Source organism: Anser brachyrhynchus (genome assembly GCF_964034855.1).
Source record: "Anser brachyrhynchus genome assembly, chromosome: 8".
NCBI classification, from domain to species: domain Eukaryota; kingdom Metazoa; phylum Chordata; class Aves; order Anseriformes; family Anatidae; genus Anser; species Anser brachyrhynchus.
Genome location: NC_137702.1, coordinates 15,795,909 through 15,817,689, shown reverse-complemented (window position 1 = coordinate 15,817,689; position 21,781 = coordinate 15,795,909). Strand labels below are relative to the sequence as shown.

Sequence of the window (21,781 nt, the reverse complement as noted above, 5' to 3'; positions counted from 1 at the left end):
GGATTTTTTGCCCCAGCTTTGGGCAGGTGGAGAATTTGGCTTTGTTTTTCATTTACAGTGCTTTAACAATGTTTCTCAAAAGTCCTGAAGATTTTGTTACTGGCCTGTTTTTTTTTATGGCAGTGACATCACACAGAAACCATCTATTTATTCCTTTAGGGTTCCCCCTCCCCCCGTCTGATTTGGGAGGAACAGCAGATTTTTTTTTTTTTTTGATTTATATGGAAAGAGGAAACCACCCTGGGCAAAAAGTCTACAGTCAGCAGAAGCAGCACTTTGTCTTCAAAGACTTAGATACAAGACTCCCAAATGATTAATGTTCCTAACTCACATTTTTCTTGCAGATGTGATTACAAAAGAGAATATGTAGAGGAAGTGATTTTTAAAAAATTGTTGGAAATATATTTTCATAACAAGGAGCAGGAGCAACAGAAAACAATTTTCCGGCTGGTTTTAAAAGAATAAAGTCAATAATTACAAACTCAGATGCCAAGCTGTGGGCAGATGTTACTACTTAGTAAAACTAGATATACTGCTTTCCTCGAAAGTTATTAATATTTGCTCAACGTGAAGAAAAAAGTTGGATAACTACATTAATCTAACAAATATCTAAATTCGGCCTCCACATTTGAAAAACAGATGAATAATGTTATCACAATACTGTTAGAATATCTTGTATGGCTATGATACCCAGTTCCCATTTCCTAGTCATTTACAACATCTTTGGACTAGACAGTAAGACTTCCAGTTATCAATCGTTATTTGAATCTGGATAAACAAAATGAGACTGTCACGGAGGAGGGTCTACCACCACTGAATGGATCAACGCAGCATACAGAGAAAAGCACTTTCTTTTGCTTATCAAATTTCTTCAATGCATGTGAGAAAACAGAAGAAAAAGAATGAATTTAAATCAACGTGCATAGGCAAAACATAAAACGCTAAAATATACTCAAATATCCATCTCAATATCTATGATAAACCACATCAGGATTTCTCCCTCCTCTCAGTCATAAGGTACACAATTGTCTTGGAAACCATGTGGTAAAGGAGCAATAAGCTTTACCATAAGGATCTTTCATTGGAGAAACATCTTTCAAATTTGTTTCTTAGATATTAGAACCAAGTAAAACCCAAGCTGCACTGCTCAACAAATGCTGAGAGGACATTCAGATACACAAAGAAGCTGGGTTTCGAAAGTGCAATGGAGCACCTACCTGCCTAGGCATGCTTTGTTCCTCCTGACTACTGACAGTGTTTTCAAACTTGGCTTCCAAAGATGCCTTTAAATATGACTTCTCCAGTACAATAGAGCAATGAGAACTATGACTGTATGTGTGTGGACACACGCACATACATATAAATAAATATGAGGATATTCCTGGACAGGTGCATTGGAGATGAGGGGTTACAGAACCAAAACAATGCTTAAAGCTACACATGAGCCAGCTGCAAAACTTTTGTTAATAAAACTCATTTATTGCAGTCTGATTCTCAGCTTGTCATGCACTTGTCCTGCACAAAGACTAAAAGTAATAAATAAATACGCAAGCAGAAGTTAGATACCTTTACTGGATTAAGTGACCATCAGATGCATTGGGCAAACTTCCCAATGCTGTACGCACGTTCAGTAGTGCTCACAAGCCAGTTTGGCAAAACACGTGAGCACTGCCTCCGACACGCAGGACAGGGAGCGCTGCTGCCACCACTACTCTCAAAGGTGATCCTGAGTAAACACAAAGTTTGATAAACTCCCCATCGGAGCGTGACCTCATGTCTCACAACAATACCTGCGAGATAAGACTTGTCCTTTGCAAGGCTTGTGAATGAATGAAACCTATTGCGCTATCTCCCAGAGCCAGCTGAGAAAAGGGAGAGGCTGAATGCAGATGTCATACTCTCATACATTTTTCCATCCACTTGGGGAAAAAAAAGCATTGACAAAGAACGTTCACTGGGGCGGGGGGTACTGACATTTTCCTGTTTTGCTCTGTTTTTAAGGGAAAAAATCCCCAGTTGTCTTAGGAAAAACAAAACAAAACAACCCACATTTGTTGAAAAGTTTTTGTAGAGAAAACATTGTGTATGGCAATTTGTGCTGAAAGTAAACCTCAGTTTTCCAACCATCTCTCAGCAGTAGCATTTAGTATTAACAGATGTCTGGCTAGAATCCCTGAGCTCGTTCTGAATGGACACCAAAAAAAAAGTGTAATTTTTGTTTCCTGTAATGTGAGAATAAGATGCTTTCTCCCAGACTTCATGGATTTGACTTCTATTATGCCATTACTGTCCATTTTATCTTCGAGATGCAAGGATCTCGAATGAAGAGCATACAAGCCTCCCAGGCAGCACAATTTGTTTTTCCAGATCTATAGCTTAGCATTTAGAAGTGCTGGAAGTAGGCATTTGGACTGGGGTTATAAATAGGAGAGATTTTATTCGTTGATGCACAGGCCTTGCTTATAATAGCAGTAGCCTTGATGGTTGCAACCTTGAACTCATTAATTCAGTCTAGGGAAGGCACTGAAGATCCAAAGCAGATAATTAGGCCAAAGATAGCCATCATAGCTGTTAACATTATGACGTCTACAACCTCATATAATGGTTTGTATTTCTGCCTGCACTTCCACTCCACTCTGTACCTATTGTCCTCACAGATGCACATACACCCTTTATTACCATACTGACTGCGTTACAGAACTTTTGCCCATATATTCAGTTATCATTACACAGAGGCAGCCTTGACAAAGCCAGCCTATAACTGAACAAGTCTCCAGCAGTTGAGCATTCCTTTTCCCCTTGCCAATTCTCCAAAGTCACGCAACATTTTAAAAGTTATTAAATTCTAAATAAAGGAGATTAAGGATGCCAAATTCTATTCTGTGCTAAAAATTGCAATCAATATTTGTCAAGACAATAATGTCTTAAGGGCCAGAAAACCATTATTCTCTAGACTGCCTTTTTTTTTTTTTTTTTTTTTTTTTTTTTTGGGTAAAGAGGCTGTTCATAATATTTTCCAGTCACTGCTGCATCAAACCTAGAAGTTCTGGTTGAGTTAGAGCATTTAAGTTATCATACCAAATTGGGTATGTTTCTCTCTCAAAATAGAAAAAAAAAAAGTGTTTTTTCTTATTAATACCAAATTTGTTTGAAATACAATGGTTTTTTTTAGTTGGAAAAAAAAAAAAGATGAGTTCATACTAACAGTGGGGTGAAACAATACACGCATCTACCAGCAAGGCAGCAATCCATTTCTTAAAATATTATATGAATGTGATACCTGCATGCTTAAACTACAACCCCAATTCCCACCAACCACCTTTTTAATGTTTTGTTCTTAGATCTTTCTAATTTTTTATTTTTTTAAATAGGGAGATGGGTAATTGTTCTTTGTGCAATTACTGACATCCATGTTTGTTATGAGAAGGTATTGCCCGCATGCAGCAAATCAGACTGGTATTCAGGACAAGCCTTGTAAACACGTAGAAAGTGGGCAGAGAATGTTTATCACAGTATTTTCCATTTTTATGAGGATGCAGTTGGTTATTATGACAAGGTGAAAGGTCTCAAAGCCTTCATTTTTAGGCCACAGGTGTTCTTTGTAGAGGTTTTTTAATAAAGAGTATTATTAGTCCTTTAAATTAGCTCTTATTGAAAGTTACCACATCTGCGTTATGTGGTAATGAAGCCAGGGGGAGGTCATAGCAGGGGACTTGTGCTTGAAGAAAACATCTGGACATTGCTTTGACATTCACTAGCAACTTCTTGTATTTTATTAAGTAAGGAAATCATACTGAAATCAAATGCAAGATTCAAACAGTAAATAATAAAATGAAAATACAGGACCTGCAAAAAAATCTAGCTTTGAACACGAAAACCTCTCCCTTCTTTCACACCCGTCTCACGAATTTCAACTGATTCGATTAATTACCTGTGCAAATGGCAGCATCGGTTAAAAAAAAGGTTCAAGCAGTACTTACCTCATACCTGTAAGAGCATTCTGTCTTTCACAGGAGAAGCTACTGTAATTTTAAATAAAACATTTTTTGTATTGTAAATTTTTGGGGCTGCCATTTTGTTTACTTCATCATTTTAGGAAGAGGTACAGTGACCGTAGAATGCCCTGTACCTCTAGATAGGCCAGGCAATTTTTTCCATTCACTTCCCACTGGCTGATAGAAGCAGAGACCTTGTTTTCCATACAGCAATTACACTTATCACTTCCAGTGATGGAAATAAGGAAAAGTTTACTTGCAACAGAAGTGGGATTTAAGGTCAGCAAAATCCTCAAGTGGAAGTTGCTGAGTAACTGCATGATGGTTCTTAATCATCAAGGCTGACAACTAAATATTTAGGAACTATCACATTAGGAAACTTGGCCGGGACAGACAGCTGTTCAGCTCCATAGTGTGTACAGCTAGGAATGTTTATAGGGTGATGTTTATAGTGTGCATCAGAAATCCTAAACAGTGTCATCCCCATGCTCACTACATTTTCTTGTTTTAAGTGCTTGCCTACAAATGCAAACCACATTTCTATTCCACTCAAGTTCTTACACCACGCTCATCACTGCAGTAAGCGAGCATCTTCCAGCACCACGGTAATCTGTCACGTCGTTTGTTCTCTCAGCCAGAGACACACGTATGCATCAATTCATTGTTTTAATGCTAATTTTCTGCTCTTACAAATCTCAGTTTTAATATTAAGGAACTTTTCATTGACACTTCCAGCACCACGTATACCCACTAGAAATTTATTATGTTTCTGGCCAGAAAGCCCAATGCAAATTCTAAAGGCTTATAAGTATATTTGGTTGTAGCTATATGAAATTATTGCAGATGAACTACGCTGCAGCTCACCCCTCCCCTCCAGAATTGCAATCGCTGCAAATGAAGTTCACAATGCCGCATGACAACACGTTCTAGAAAAAGATCCTTTCATGTGAATGTGACATACAAATATTAAGACAGGACAGCAGACTCTTTTTTTCCCCTTCCCACTGGGTGTTTTATTTTATAGCATTTGCATTAGGTAATCAACTGAAACACTTCAACAACAGAAAGCTGGCAGCATAATAAGGAAAAATGGAGATTATTTCTCAAACAGCTGTGACAAAATGGTTTCAAGTTGGAATAGTATTGCACAAACGAATCAATTTACGGAGGGTGAGAGGGAGCAAACATCTTCAACATGGATTGTGAGGAAAAAAGGCACTAGTTAGCTGTGTGTATTTAAAAAGAAAAAAGTCATGAAGCACAATCCATGTTTTTTAAAATTACATTCAGTACTACTTTAGAAATGCTCACAAACCTGTCTTTTTTACAGAAGCTACAGAAACCTGCTGATGTAAATATAAGACAGTACAAGTGTATAAACATTTATAATTATGCTCCAGAAAAGTCTTCTTGAAAAGGGCTCTTTCTATAAATACTGCTGTAAAGGTTACGTAGTTGCATAGGCTTACAGTAAAGGATGCTTCCATGCAACTCCGTAGCCCTACAGTTTCCTTAAATTTAATCTCTAGTAGTCATAAAATATGCTCTAATTTTGAAGAGCTTCATTGGCAGTGCACTTGAATCAGGTTTTTCCACTGACTGCTTAAGCAGCACAGTTCAGACAGCATCATCACATAGCTTTCATCACAGACACAGTTAGCAACATCAGGTAAGTTTAATGGAAAATGTTAACAGAATTATAACAGAAAATAACCGAATTCTCCCTGATATTAAAATAGGACTGCTCTGAGATCATAAACAAGGAAATGTGTATTTCTGGAAAGTAAAAACAGCTAAGTATCTCCAGAAAAGCTAAGTACACACAAAAAGGCATTTCAAACGACCAGGATGGACTGCTGCTTCCTTCGCCATATTGTAGAGCTACCAATTTTCATGCCTGTTTGAAAATGATGCCATGATCAGCATACCATTAAGAGAGGCCGTATGAAAACAAACCCAGAGCAAACAGAAATGTACACGTAGGACACTCCACACCCTAGCATTTTGTCTGCCCACAGATGCACTAAGAAAATAAGAGTGAAATTCTTGTTGCACGGATGCAGGATTATTACGGGAAGGAGCCAAAAACACTGTTGCTCTCCCATCAACACTGCCCAGTAGATCCCAAGTGCTCCCGGCATGCTGGGGTTATGGCTATGTAGCTGCCAGCACAGCTGGTCCTAGTGCCATTACACTGACAGTCAGGAGTTTCAACAGGGCTAGAATTTTGCACAAAATCTGAGCGTTAGTTTTGTACAAAAAGTACCGAACCATGTAACAAAACCTACTCTCAACTACATATATGAGCATTTCAGCACCTTTCAAATGAACTCAGCCCAGCAAAAAGCAAGTCTCACTCCTGTGCAGAGACTACAGTGACTTCAGTTCAGAGATCTGTGTTCAGGAGGCTGCATAGTAAGTTTACTGATCATACAGCCCACAACAACAAGAGTCCATGTATTGTTGCTTTTCACTTAAACTCATTAAGGGAAAATGCACAAGATAAATTCTGTTTATATACTGTAAAATGTTTTTAATATCAGATTGGATTGATTCCTTTTCTGAATAGAAGATGAGCACAGCGGGTTATTAAAAAATTTGTAAGTTTCCTTTTCCTAAACTCTCTGCTTTTACGAAATCAAAAGATCAATAGTTCTTAATTCAAGGGATTCTAAAAAGTTCACAGTTGGGCAGATGGTAGCACTACGTACAAAAGTACAGTCTCAATTCCTTTCGTGTTCCACAGACAGTAACATTTTCAGAGTACATCTAGAATGAATTCACCTCTCCAACTGTAGCTAACATTAAAAAAAAAAGTCTTAAACTTTTGTCTCAACCTGGTCAGTTCACAGCAAAGAACAAGAAGTAAATAATATGTGTTTACTTATATGCACTATGAAAAAATATATTGCTCTTAAAAGTAAACAGAAATACAAATTTTTCTACCATTCCTGAAGCCTTATATTTCAGAAATCCTTAATCTGGGGTGGGGGGAGGGAATACAACTTTAAGAACTGCTTATGAAATAGAATAGGTTTCTGTAGGCTGTACTGAAATCACTAGCAGCTTTGCTTATTTTTTTTTCTTGTGAATACAGAAGTATTTGCGTACATAACTTTTTTCATTACTTAGATGAATGTTGTATGTTTTTACTTAGTAAATGCTTCCTTTCTCCTAGAGGTGCTCTTCTGAAAATTTTGAAGAAGACTCAAGAAGGTAACTTACCAAATCATACTGAAGGAAAACAACGTAGTCAAAAATACCTAAAATAAAACTATCACCTAGTAGATAATCTTTACTGGGTTTATAAATATTCCTCTTATTTCAAAAAGGCTATTGCTTCATTTTAGAAGTTTTTATATCTCCATTAGCTACTTCTTGTGTACAACTCCTCAGCTCCTTCCTTTAGCTAGAAACTGTCTTCATGTGTGAACGCATCTCATTCCCAGGCATGTTGGCATTATTCGTGACGTCAATAGACAAGAACTAGCACAGGAAATCTTATGCATGGTTCACACTATATAAATGGTAAGCTACCAGAAGGAACTTCCCTGATTATTTGGGAAGAACAATGAGGTCTATTTTTAAAATTCAAAGAGAAAATCCAAGAAAACAAAGAAAAGGCAAGATGTACTTGATAGTCTGTCATTATCCTGTCTGTAATTGGACTGTTGCTTTTGGCTGCAGACACCCAGTTCACAGACCATTTTCCATTTCCTTTGTTTTCATTACAAGAACAAGCTGGTTAAAGAAACTCCAGTTGGTAATTTTAAACTAAGCCTTCAGCATCATCCCTTAGGAATTAAAACCTTTACAACGATTTTTTACTTTGTCTCCTCAGTGCCTTCCCCCATCAGACCCTGTGAAAAGCACTTTAAGAAAAGGCAGGTGTAAGATGTGTAAATACTCAGATCTTAACAAAAATTCAATAGGAAACAAATTCTTGTAGTTCTCCACTGCCATTTGCTATAATGCAGTGGCCCCAAACATCTGTTCTCAAGTTTCAATTTACTTGATTTACCAGGTGTTTCACATTGTTAATAATGGCAACTCACAAATTTACAATAGTCACATAAGGCAGTTACATAAATACAATTATGTCAAGCTCACTGCATCTTTCTCAACCAGACTACACATCACATTTTTCTTCTTTTCCTCTTAACATAACAAAGGATGACGACAACATTTCTGCAAAGAGAATCCCTGGACAACATTCTAGTATTAAAGTCATAGAGGTCACTGAAGTGCATTTCTGCAATGTCCAACAGTTAATTCAACCAGGAAGTATATGTGATGGTTTTTTTTTTTTACTTCACACAACCGAATGGGTGCAAAAAAAAAAAAAAAAAAACAAACCCGAAAACCAAAAACCCACTTTGAACGAGTTACTTTAAACCTTTTGGTCCAAATACATAAAATAAGCAGTATTTACAGCATTTTACTCCTTTTGTAAATGCAATGCTTTAAAACAGATTATAAAGCACCTTAGTAAAAATATTCTACAGGTAAAAGTCTCGAAGTAGTAGGAAAACCCTAACCATACCACAGCTCACTAATGGAGTCATAATATGGATTCACCAATACCTCAGCTTACAATTACTACAAAGAATCCATGGAGAAACTTTATATTGAATTTACTATTTTTATACCACTGTAAGCATCAACTAGAACTGCAGACAATGCCAACTTTCTTTGCAGTTTTCCCAACCTCAGTCAGGGGTGGTGTGAATAAAAAAAACAAAAGAACTCGCCCCTCCCCCCCACTGCTCTGATTCTTTAACTTTTTACAATATTATTTGAAAATGATGTTGTTTTAACACTAATGCTTAGTTGTAATTTTTTAATAAAACCACATATATAAATATGGGCAATTCCAGCAGCAGCATTTCTCAGCAGAACATGATTAACCATCCCAAATAATATCATGTGACATGATTCACAAAAACAAAGCACAGATGTCAACCAGTTATTAACACTACTCATATAGTATACAACCAAAATTTCCATGTTGAAAGCTGGGAAAAATGACTTCCTCTTCACAGAAGTATAAACAAAAATAAATTGCTCTGAAAATTAAAAAGAGCATTAACAGAAGCATTTTTTGTTTATATTTTCAACTAGAACTGCTGTGTGTTAATTGCTCCAAATTAAAGTGTAGATTTCTTCAGGTAAAGGGTATTAACTCCCACTGAAAGTATTAGTTAGATAAAAGAAATGAAACTTTTGCTTCTGGATTACCAACATGGTTAGTTGGTATCCAACGCCCCGGAGGTGATCCACAGCCCACTTTGCTCAGATCTAGAGAGAAATGTCTTGGAGGTCTACAAGCAATCTAATTTCCATGGCTGAGGACTGTGATGATGATGTGACCAAAGATTTAGGTCCATAAATCTACCAGTACTGTGTTCTTAGTTTGATTTAGGGTAAATCTTTTCATAGAAAAAGTTTTGAGCCAGAATATACAATTCTCCATCTTTTTCCCGAACTGCATGTGCTCTGACGAATTGAAATTGCTCCAGTGCAAATTCATAGAACTCATTTTCCATTTTCCAGATTTCAGACTGTTGTAGCTTGGCAATAGTTTCTTTTGTGGGAAGTTTTTTCTCAGTTGTTTTCCTAAGATGAGACTTCTTTCCTAAATGCAAAATGAAAGTAATAGCTTCACTTTAACGTTCACGTGATGAAAAAATGTATACAGTCCTTTTATTTACAGAGTTTTCACACTCTCAGCACGCTGATAAACTGCATTCGAAGTGACACAACTTAATCCAGAATTTATTAACGCAACATGTTGGGCTGGAAAATTGCAGTCTCTCACTAAATGTTAATGAATTTTGCAACAGTTCTTTCAAGTCTTTCTTCTTACTCTAATAAAACCAGGGAATGAACATTTCATTTAAGGAACAAGATTACTCCACATAATGTACTCGGAGCACAATTAGTCTTTCAGAATTTATTATTTAGATGTTAATATGGTATTTAATGTTAAGAGTTTTATAAACTGCAGAGCCAGAGACTTAGGTAATGAGACTAAGATGACCAAAATGATGAAAATATTTTCCTTAAGAAGTGCTATCTGCTGTTTTATATTAAATTTGTCAATAGTACTTATCTAGGGCTTGATGCATCAGTTCCATTTCTACCATTTGCAGAAAGAAGCCCTACTAATAAGGATCTTTTCCTCATCATAAGTTGCATGGCCAGCTCACAGAAAGGGATCTACCTGTATAGCAAAAATCTTATTATGACCCCAGAAGTACTTGGACCTTTGTATCCCAAGTAAACCAATGGTTTGGGGAAACAGGATAATCTTGGAGAGAAAACACTTCCATATAGGCAGGAAGAAATAAATTCACAGTGAACCTAAATCTCAAATACTGTGTGAAGGACAGTGGTCTGTGAGCTGGAAAAGGTACAGAGAAAGGAAACAAAGCCAATCACAGATGTAAAACAGTTTCCACAGAGAAAGGACTCAGGTTAGAATTCTTCAGCCCCACCACCTTAGCAAAAAACAAAACAAAACGAAACAAAACTTGGAAAAGACTGCGTACTACTGTTCTCAGATCCTTCATAAAGGAATGGGGGGCCTCAAATGGAACTACACGATATATTCAAAGCACAAGCATGTTTTGTCATACTGAACTGTAGGCTTTTTCAGCTTAACTGTGGAACTTCCTGTCACAGAGTGTTGTGGCAAGTTTGAGAATTTTTTAAAAGTCAGTTGATGGCATAAAAATTCTCCAAAGAAATAAAAGTTATCCTTCAAAGTGCATTTTACTCATTCTTCGGAACTGAAGATAACCTATAGTGATGACTATCATGTACTTGTCCTGTTCTTACACACTTTCGCCGATGTTTGCTGATGACCACTGCCAGATACCACACACTGAGCTTTAAGTATTTAATTAAGTATTCATGAGCCGTATGGATCTTCAGTCTGACCAAGAAATCCTGTGATACACACTGTGTAACATGAGTCAGAGTTCTCCAAAAAAAACCTTCATTACACTCACTGTTTCTGAATACCACGTGTAGCATTTTTAAGTTAACTTTCCCAGTTATTGAGATACCATTTTGCTCACTCTGTCCTGACATTCCTTAATGAATAATTTGCCATACTGGGTCAGAATTCCCAGGTTATCCAGAGGGGGTCTTCAAAACTTCTTCTGCATGATCTGTGACTGAGTTTAAGAATGCCTGAACTAAAGAATAATTATTTCAGTTTTTCAAATCATTGTGATAAAAGCAAATTTAAGGAAGCCATCTGAACAAAATATGTTTCAATTTTCTTGTTTAAAACTCATTTTTCTTCCCCTTTGCCATTTGAAGATCTAAATTTTGATTTTGAACACAGGTGCAGACAAGATGAGTTTTTTTTTCCCTTTTTGTTTTAAAAAGAAAATGCATTCAAATCAAAACTGATTTTATGCAGATAACAAGGTTGCATCAAGAACAGATAATTTCAGCAGGACTTCTGAGGAAATAAAAATCTGCTACTACCAACCACTTAATGTAACTGAAGCCCCTGCAAGCCTTTTCAAAAATATTCTGACAAACACCTGCTGCAATTTCCTAAGTGTATATTTTGAGCTTTCTGTGATTTGCAAGTGTAGCATACCTACAAAACTGCCTTTAGCCCAGTCTTCAACATTTACAGTTTGTGTAAGACAGTAAGACACTTGGGTAGCCCTCAAAAATTTGTATGGAGAGTTTTCTTGGAAGAGTTTCTCTCTTCTGTAGGGATATCAGTCAACGGAGAAGCAAGCTTGGTAGAGACTCAAAACTATTCATCTAGGTTTAAATAATTAACATAAAAAAGAGCGATAAGAGCATGAATGGGATATGGAAATCAACCATTTAAATACCTGTCCGGTACAGTTCTGTGGCACCCCTGAAGAACCGGGGCAAGGCTGCCTCCAATAACATGATGAAGTCTTCAAGCTCTTCAGTAACTCCCACTAGGAAGTATTCATTAATCAGGTTGTACTTGGCTTGTTCCAAAGCCCATCTACTTCCCACATTCCTAAAATGGCAAATAACAATTACGGCAAGCTCTGATGTCAGCCAACAATCCTTGGTCCCTAGGTGGAGATCACTTCATACATAACAGGACATTTGTACAGGAAAGGCAAGATTCATTTCAAATTATAACCATTTCTGTCTTCATTTCCCTTTCCAGTTTCTCTTACCTGTGTTCATATCTAAAACATCATATCTATCATATCTAAAATTTCAATTCTCTAGTTATTTTGAATAACAACTTATCCATTTAAAAAGCATATATGTATATGGTTACTGTCTCTATTAAGGCAATTTTTGGAGGATTTTCTCCACTTTCACATTAGACACCAGAAATGGTTCTGGTAAGAACGCACCTTCCTTTTTGCATTGTACAAGCATAATTCTGTACTAGAAAGTCATTGCAGTTAATGGGAGGACTTCCCTATTGAACAACAAAGACAACAATTAAACTGGCATTTTCCTTCTTTCTATAGCTCTAGACAGGGTGAAAATATAGGCTCAGACGTATTTCTTTTTCTCTGCTTGTTCACCTGTATGACCAAGAGGCACTGAAAGAGAAGTTCCCAAGTGACCATTTGCTTTGCTTATGCTTAAATTAATTCCATTTGGATGAACAGTACCTGTGACAAACTAAAACAATTCCCCTTGATTTCACTCAGAATCCATCATATCATTTGTGTGTTTTTGTTTGTTTTTAATTTATTATCATTTTCTCTTTTACATAGTACTTGCATGTGATTTGTTTTATGTGACTAACCATTTTTCCAAATTAGGGTTTGCTAAACAGTTCTTTAAAGCCTGTGCCATTGTTATAAAACAAGATGCATTGACAGATGGACACTATTTGCTTTTGTTTCAGTTTCTACTATGTATCGACTACTGATGTCTGGTAAACGTTTCAGTAGATAAATTTATCCAGATCTCAAATACTTCATTCTCAAAAAAACCACAACCAAACAACAGCTCCAGGAGCTTGAACAAAATATCTCCACTCAGAAAAACAGATATTGTAACCTGACATAAATGAAAAATGTAAAGATCCCAAATCTACAAATAATAATTTTTTAAAACAAAATTAAGTTTTTCCTCAGAACACTGCTGATACAGAATCCTAACATATTGCTTGTTTAAAGGACTTCAGTACTGCTTCAGTAAAAAGCATTTCGAGGCGTCTTCAAAGAAAATACGTAATAAGAAGAATTAGTGAAGTACCTTCTGCTACACTTCATCCAGTCCCCCAACTGTACTACACATTCGTTACACTTATATTTCAGCGATGATATACTTGACTAAGAACTTAAGCCACGTTTATTTCCCTACCAGCACTCGGAGCTGTGGCCACAGAAGAACGGAATTTGAAGCCAAAGTTTCTCCGGAGCACAGTCTGAACCTCCAGCTGCCACACATTCATCGAAGGTCTGGAACAAAGACAGACGGAGCTGAGCTTTACAGTTGGGTATGTGTATCACACATCTCAACCTGCTTAGTTGCTAAATGTAGCGGGGACACAAAAACACCAGATATGATGTGAAAGAATGAAAATAATGTTTTGAAGTCTTGCTATTACAATATTTTACTGGGAGGACCTACTTGTCTGAATCAAACTAGTATTCAGAAAACCTTTTATAAATAGAGGTAATCAACAACTGGATCCTACTTGTGTCCCCTGACAAAGGTGCTACATCAAAACTAGCAAAACCAGTCAGTAAGTGTTGGTATTGTCATTTTTCCCCTCACAAGAGAAGTTACTAACGATATGTCAAATGTCATCGGGACTTGTGTAATACTGGAGCAGCTGGATCTTTAGAGCACAGAACACTGTGCCTTTTGTGTTTTAGATTGAAGTCTGTTCTATTACATTTTAAATATTATGACAAAGAACTGATGTTTCAGAGGCAATCAGAAGTGAAAGCAAGTTGTTCACTGGGTAACAGAATATTCCAAACAACATGGACAGACAGCTGTAGCCACACAGAGTTTCAATTACAGCAACAGTTACAATAAAAACTCCATTAGCATTGTAAAGAATGTGCAAGTATTTTACCCAGCCACCATAAAATGAGTAATTATGATATTTTTAGTCAACATATGAGCTACTTACCTAGATTTATTTTGAGGTAAAGATCCTGAGATAACCTGAAAAACTTAATGGTGTGAGGCCAAAGCAGGAATTAACCTGTAGTCTTGTTCCGCATTGCTCTTTGAGTTTCAAATAGCTGATACATGTTACACATCAAACATGAAAGCACAGCTTAACAAGGTAAACAGGACATTGCTTTCCTAGGTATGCTTTCTCTGGAATAGCCCTCCAGAGAAATTCTGGTCTGATCTACCATGATTATTTTATAGCATCAACATCACCTAGAAATTAAATCGTGTAAATGCACCTCCTAACTTATGAATGTACATACTAAATATGAACTGGCACCTGTTGAAAGTAAGACTTCTTTGCTTATGCCTGGAGGTTATTTTATAGTTAAAGTGTTTAAGAAAGGAAATAATTTTTAAATTAAGATGAAATAGGAGAAGTCCCCTTCCCCACTTCCTCTTCCGTACATACCTTGACTGCTCCATCCAGAAACTTTACCTTAAGAAACATTTTACAGACTCTGTTCTTGGAGCTGAACTATAACTTTTGAAGTACAGGTGTTTAGAAAGAAAATTAACTCTCCCATGTACATTGTGATCATAACATCATAAACAGAAAATTATTAATGCAATGCATTAATGCATTACATAATTAGGAATGAATTTCAACTTCTTCCAGTAAGTTAGAAATTAAAGCGCAGTCTAACCAAGCAGTAAATAGTACTATGGGTTTTGGTTTAATGTTTCCCAGTGACTATTTACCAAGTCTGTCCAGAATATAATTAAAAACTAAAACAGCACTTTTAGATTTCATTCTTTTTTGTAAGTATTAAATTCTATAAATGGCTTGGACTCAGCAGCATGCTGAGCTTTCCACCCCACTCATCTCTATCAGAAAGAAGTTCCACTGGCCAAATTATGCTCTTCGTGAAAAGGAACAGAGTAGGTTATGGTAGACTGGATCCTAGGTCTCTTTTTAAAAATGCTTTAACAATACCATAACATCAAATCATCTCTCTATGTATTTTAAAACATAATTTAGTTCACTGTTCTGCTTGAAGCATTCCTCCGTCTGTGCTGTAGGATGCCTGGACAAACTGAAATGCAGTAGCAGAAGATGGCGCCAAAACCTCAGTAACAGAGGAAGGTAAGTGATGTGTAACAAGATCAGTGTAACAAGAGTAATCAGCAGCAGAAAAAAAAATAAAAATAAAAAAAGAGGAATGGTCCCTACCCAGGATTTAAAAAAAACACCATTAACAAGGGGTAGTGTGGGAAGCATGCAAAATGATTAGTTACATTTTCTGGTAGTTATGGTTTTTGTAGACATATGCACTAAGATGTAATCAATGTGATTTTTCCTTAGTTCATTACAAAAACAAACAAACAAAAAATATCATTTAAAAACTATTGCCATTGAAAGCTTAAAAATGGTTTGGCTCTGTAAAGTATAATCCATGTCCACCCCACCAGCTTCCACACTGCTCTAACTGTAGTCTCATAAACTATATTAATCTATTTAATACCTTATTTTCCTTCCTGATTTGAAGAAAGTCCAAGGCAACATGCTTTGATAAATGTCTTACTGTAAACCATTATAGTGGATGTGTAGATTTTTTTCTGGAATAATCTTATGAGCCCTAAATGAGGTTACAGTTCTGAGGTTGTAATGGCAATCAAGTCTTGAATGTGCTAACCTGAACTACTCTTATAGCCTTCTAATATAGATGGAAGAAGTATAGAAATATGATTCATACTCCACAGCTTTCAAGAAGACTCTATATATTTTCATTGTAATATTTACATTAAAATAATAAATTAATTGGGTTTCTAGTGATAAATAAGATAAATGTCAAGGCCAAATTGTCAGCAGTTCCACAGCTTTTGGTGAAAAATGTATCTAGCTTAATTTTCAACAAGAAGAGTATACTTAGTGTGATACTTGCATCTCTGGATACTGAAAACAGTAATTTAATTTTAAACAAATTGCAACATAAAGCTAATTTATAGAGTTACAAAGAACATAGTCAAAGCTACATTCCGGTCCAGTACTTACACCAAGGGTAGATTATAACTTACAAAGCCACCACCATCACTAATGCCGATACAAGAACTTGTATTCAGCTTTTATCAGTACATATTTCTTAAATTGTTTTCAGATTAACTTTGGTAAGAACAACACATAGAGCAAAATGTACTTTACCTTCTTATCTCCCTGTTTTCGCCTTCGTAGCCCTGGTCTGTAATCATCTCCAAAGCGCAGAAAGTAATAATAAGAAACTAGTCGTTCTATAGGGTCTCTTATGACATTTATGTAAATTGGTTTCTTTTTAACACCAAACCTGAAGTAAAAGAGGAAAAAAATGTCTTTTAAAGGTGAATCAAAGTTTCTCATCTAATACCTAAAAGCCTGTCTCTATAGGTACCTGTCTCTAGATGCCTGTCTGAGTCTTCTACTGAAGAGACATACAACTGAAATCCATATACAGTGCAGATGCTGGTGAGAGGAAGTTTAATGATTCATCTCACCTCTATATCCAGCGCATGACATGGATGTGAAAGCCAGTTCAATTTCAGTTTTCTTAGTACAGTGGTTGATTATTTATTTAACAAAACAAACAAAACTGAAATATTCTCACACAACAGATACTACAAGTGTTTATACAACTACCCTGACTCTAGAAATGTCTCAATTAATCTAGCAGCTGCATATATGTTAATAATAAGCAGACAGGGCACTCAATACTGAATTCCTGTCTCCTACTACCACTGCCATCCTAACCCATCCTGTGCAATGAGCACGGAGTTTTCCTGGCAGGGCTCAACTTATCAGCGACAAACTCTGACAGAAGGAAGACAGAACTCTGAGCCCATCCATTACCTGGGCTGATTACTTGGATGTATGGCTATGCTTATTAAATAGGAGCCTAAGATAGTATCTGTAACCATACTGATTTCTCTATCACAGACAGAAGAATGTTTCCTCACACATCTACCTAACCTAAATTTTACTTACTGTGGTACAAGCTGGAAGCTTGATGAAATGAGTTCATAAGCTCATGGGACACACGAAGAAGATTTAAACCACCAAACCTGTTTTGTACAAATGCCATCTTTCAATAAAAACCACAAATATGAAACAATAAGCTGTTGTGGAATAAAATTAATTGTTTGGATGAAAGGATAGCAATGTACACAAGGATAATGCAGTCCTAGAGGGAAGATGCAGATGAAGGAAATCTGTGAAATTGCCTAGATGCTTTCTAGATATAATTATTTTAGTTTAAAAACTTCCGGTATCTGAAAATGTTTTCAGCTTCATGAAGTGAACAGGGTATAAAATAACATTCATTTTTGATTCATCTTTGCTGTTCCAGAAAGCTGTTATTCCAATAGGAGTTCAGTTCAACGGTTTATTCACGTTTAACTTTTAAAGGCAGAACGGAAGCTAATGAAATTTGATGCATTTTATTTTATTGGTAGATTTGCCATTAAGACTTCTTGCCTGGTACTTTTTGTAAACTTCAACCTTTTACTTGGTGCCATTGGTAATTTTCAGTCACTACTGTAGCTTTTAGCATTTTCTATTATCTAACCTACTGTACTGGGAAACCATGAAACTCTCACTTCCCCTTTTCATTCTCTATAATAAAAAGCTAGAATTAAAAGTTAGTGTACATGACAGAAAGAAACGCTGAAAGCAATGACTAAAAATTAATTTTCTACATGAAAAAAAAAAAAGTATTTTTAATAAATTAAATGTTCTAGCACACAGAAACGTATCATTACTCAGGACTGACCAGCAACAAGAGGTAAAGGTGGTGGTTGCTATTGTTTTTTGCAGCAGCAGAATACGCTCAGCTCTAAAAAATCCATTTTCAATTATAAGCCTTTTTCCTCATACTACAAGTCTGGGATGAAACACTGCTAAGCAAAATTGAATTGCCAGTTGAAGGGGAGGTTTCACAAGACAAAGTTACTCAGGATCACAGCTTTAGATCCAGAAGCAAAAATAAGACAAGAATAGAAACACATGTGAGCAAGAATATAGATATGATCCTTCAACCTTTGAAGTCACCAGGAGGTGATTTCTTTTAAATTAATTTTAGAAGTAGTAGGATTAAACTCCACAAGAATTATTTCTATGCTTTTTACAGCAAGTCAGATTACTATAGGCCAGAAAAAAATGCTTAAAATATAACTTAGTATCTTGATAAAGTGTAAAGGGATACTCTGAAAGAGAATAACTACATAACTTAAGAAAGAGGTGTCATTACTTGATAGAAACATATTTTAGAACAGGTATCTAAAACTTCTTGGAATGGGAAGCCAATCACTTAGGTAGAACTACCAGTGTCCCAGAGAAAATTGAGAATTTTCAGCAAAACAAACTGACATTCAGCCACGGAATACTAAACCTAGTATACAGACAGTTTTGAAATATGATTCGGCTACGTGTTATGCAAAAAGACAAGAGAAAACTGTGAAAATCAAACCAAATACTGCTCCTCCTAGGAATCTCAGCATTTGAATTTAAAAAACAGCAGTTTTTCATCACTAGAGGGCAGTAATATCCCAGATGGAGCCAAGCAACTTATTTAAACTACTATGCCACTCAACAGATAAATCCATGGGTAACTTACTTTGCAAAGTCCAAATAAGATACGTGTCCATGGTAAAATCCTGGTTTCATTTCCTTCCAGGAAGTCACGTTCTTCACAAATCGAACCTGTAAAAGTAGACAGCAGTGTTTCAGTACACCTGGAACACATTAAGCTTTGTCTAACACGGTGGATTTTTTATTTTTTATTTTTATTTTATTTTATTTTTGTTCAAGTAAAATCTTACAATGCATTTGAAGAGAAAGGTTTTCTTGAATATTACCAAACAATTTGTGCAAAATAAAAGTTAGACTTTTTGCAAGCATATAGATGACTAATTTTAGATCATCACAGTTTAATGATCTGAAGCTAACCAAAAGCAGAATACAGCAAGCAGAAGATAAATTCAACAAAAGCTACCACAACAACATTAACAATGCAAACATGTAATTTTTTGTTGGTGAATCTTATCTGTAACTTGAAAGGAATCCAGACTTTTCTTGACTATAAGTAGAAATGCAAGTATACCTTTGATGGAATTGTTTGGCTTGTATTCCGTTCTTCAAATAAAAGCATACCAGACTTACAAGCATATTCTTGGACCTATTTTACTGGAATATAAAAAACAAATCCAATGGTTCATTTGGCCCCCCTCCCAAAATGCAATGCGTGAGTAATCCAGAAATTTTGTAAATGTATAAAGTGTAAATTAGATCTACAGTTTATGACCTTGAACAGTTCGCATAAATCTAGCGAAACTTCCATGTTAAAGCATGAATTAGGCCTTAAACAAAGGCTGAGAAAAGAGCTACCAGCAAACTTCACGATAACTAGGAACAGCTTTGCATTTCAAAGATAAAAACAAAATAAGATACATGCCCCAAAACAGAAAGTATGATTAAATTAAGTGGGGCATACAAATCCTGATGTAGCTTGCCTTTATTAGGTAAGAAGAATATTTTAACATCAAAGTATTTAGCTCTGAAAATTATTTCAAAACTAGTGAATTGGATAATAAAGAAAAGATGATAAATTTGTACTGCCTGAGTTGTAGTACAATGCTACACCATTTCTGACAATAAGAATTAGAAGACAGATGTGTATTACCTGTACATCTACACTATCTTTTTTGTTATACAGTGACGTAGATAAGCACAAAGATACTGAGACAAGAGTCATGAAACAAAAGTTGGACAGCTTACAACAACATGCTAACATTCTCTGTAAAGTGTAATAGTGCCTTGAAACATGAAATAAAACACTGACCAATGAAGATTTTAAGAGGCAAGACTGGCCTGTTACTGCTTCCTCACACGTGCAACCTTGCTGTCTAGGACTTAGCATGGCACTTGGTAATTTACCTTTTTTCCCCTCAAACACTGGCTCTTGGACTCAGGTAAAATAAATGGATACCACTTTTTCCTAACAGGCAGCGTTCATTTTTTTTAGTGCATAGATTTCACAGTCTGAGGCGTTTTGCAATTTAAACCACATATTGCATAGGAAAATGGTGGCAAGTTTACCTGAAAAGCTCCGCATAATGTTATATAACAGTGTTTCATAAATTGCACTGGTTTTCTGCCTCGTTTTGTCTACAGCACGGAGTATAATATATCTATATGACTTTGAATCCAGTCAGACTACCTATGCTACTACTGAAATAAACCCAGCTTTCATTGACTATACCTTTTTTAGGATAAATGACAAGATACTTTCAGTGGAGAGCCTCAGCTATGAGTATTTCTATACCTAGGAATGAAGTTTCTTAAACGCAGAGTACATGTTATCCTCCCTCCCTTCATCCCCAAGCCCCCAAATGCTACAGCTGGTTGATACAACTCTATAAGATAACCAGTAATGCTACCTATTTTGTATAATCCAGCATGCAAATAAAGCTTACATTTCAATTACACTTCCATGGGCAAGTTTTCTGATGCACCAGCTAGATTTCAGTTTGTACTAGACTAGGCCTAGACACAGGAAAATGTTAACTGCAAATTCCCCATGGTCAGTTCTGTCAGTCCGTCAGACCTCCACACCACCATCTGCCTTCTCACCTGAGATGTGCCAGTAACAGTTTTTTTCAGAAAAAAAACAACAAAGCAAAGTTAAAAAAAAAAAGCTTTGTCTTACAATTACTTTGCTAATATTTTTTTTATGAACACAGGGTTATTATAGAAGAAACTGCATTTTATGCTGTATATCAGAGACCCGACTGGATGTTCTAACCTTTTATTAGCTTTAACACTAACACCAGGGAAGCTACGAGAAGGCTAAGAAGGTTTTATATGACATTTACATCTGCCTTAAGATATTGTCCAGCTACGCACTGTGCCCCTGAGAATGCAAGTTTTTAACACCTCTATCTAGCTTGCAGGCAAGAGATTTTTTCCCCCTTTCCCAATATTTGCAGCATTCCAAAAATTAGAAGCATTCCAGGTCCCAGATAGCCTGACGAGTCTGGATTCACACATTTTTAGGGCAGAGAAGTATACTGTTTGCTGATTCTTACTGTCAGACATGATCAATTTTATTTTTCTCTTCAGGGTTTAGCAGATACTGGAGCTTTCAAGAGACCAGGCAAGCTTCTCAACCTGAATCCAACTGAATAAAATTTGAGGTTACTTTGAAAGTTCAGATAGAAGCGAATGGAATTTCTGTGAAGTTGTTTCATGGTGCTTTATATAATCAGCTACAAAGTTGCTCCACAGCCTTTAGTAAGTGAGAAATCAGCTGAGTTTCACTGAATTAAAAAGTCAGATCAAACGTACTCTGGGGGCGTAAGATGTCCTGAAAGGTAAGTTAAATGCATTCAGTTTCTAGGACGATAAGAATTTAAAGCAAGTGTCAGTGAGCTGAAAGAAAAAAAGGAAAAAAAAAAAAAGAAAAAAACTCAGCATACTTGGTCTGGGCAACAAGTCCAGGGGACTCTATGTATGCAAACCGGTGTTCTGGTCATTACCCCGTGGCCCGGTATCAAGTGGATGTTTGCACACTGAAAATTCCCCAGCTTTTCCCTCCATTATATTATAGATCTGTCAATTGCTAAATAACTGACTGGATATTACAAATAGA

General features: G+C 36.2%; 1 protein-coding gene across 1 annotated transcript in view; it reads right to left on the bottom strand.

Annotated features, from left to right (window-relative positions):
* Positions 1-4,982: 4,982 nt before the first annotated feature.
* Positions 4,983-21,781, bottom strand: part of HS2ST1 (heparan sulfate 2-O-sulfotransferase 1) — a 78,689-nt gene continuing 61,890 nt past the window's right edge. Inside the window, exons 3-7 of the mRNA XM_080603008.1 lie at positions 18,749-18,834; positions 16,309-16,447; positions 13,338-13,435; positions 11,861-12,018; positions 4,983-9,630 (exon numbers count right to left, since the gene is read on the bottom strand). Of these exons, the coding sequence (XP_080459134.1) occupies positions 9,404-9,630; positions 11,861-12,018; positions 13,338-13,435; positions 16,309-16,447; positions 18,749-18,834 (708 nt within the window). The 3' untranslated portion in view covers positions 4,983-9,403. The remainder of the gene's footprint in view (positions 9,631-11,860; positions 12,019-13,337; positions 13,436-16,308; positions 16,448-18,748; positions 18,835-21,781) is intronic.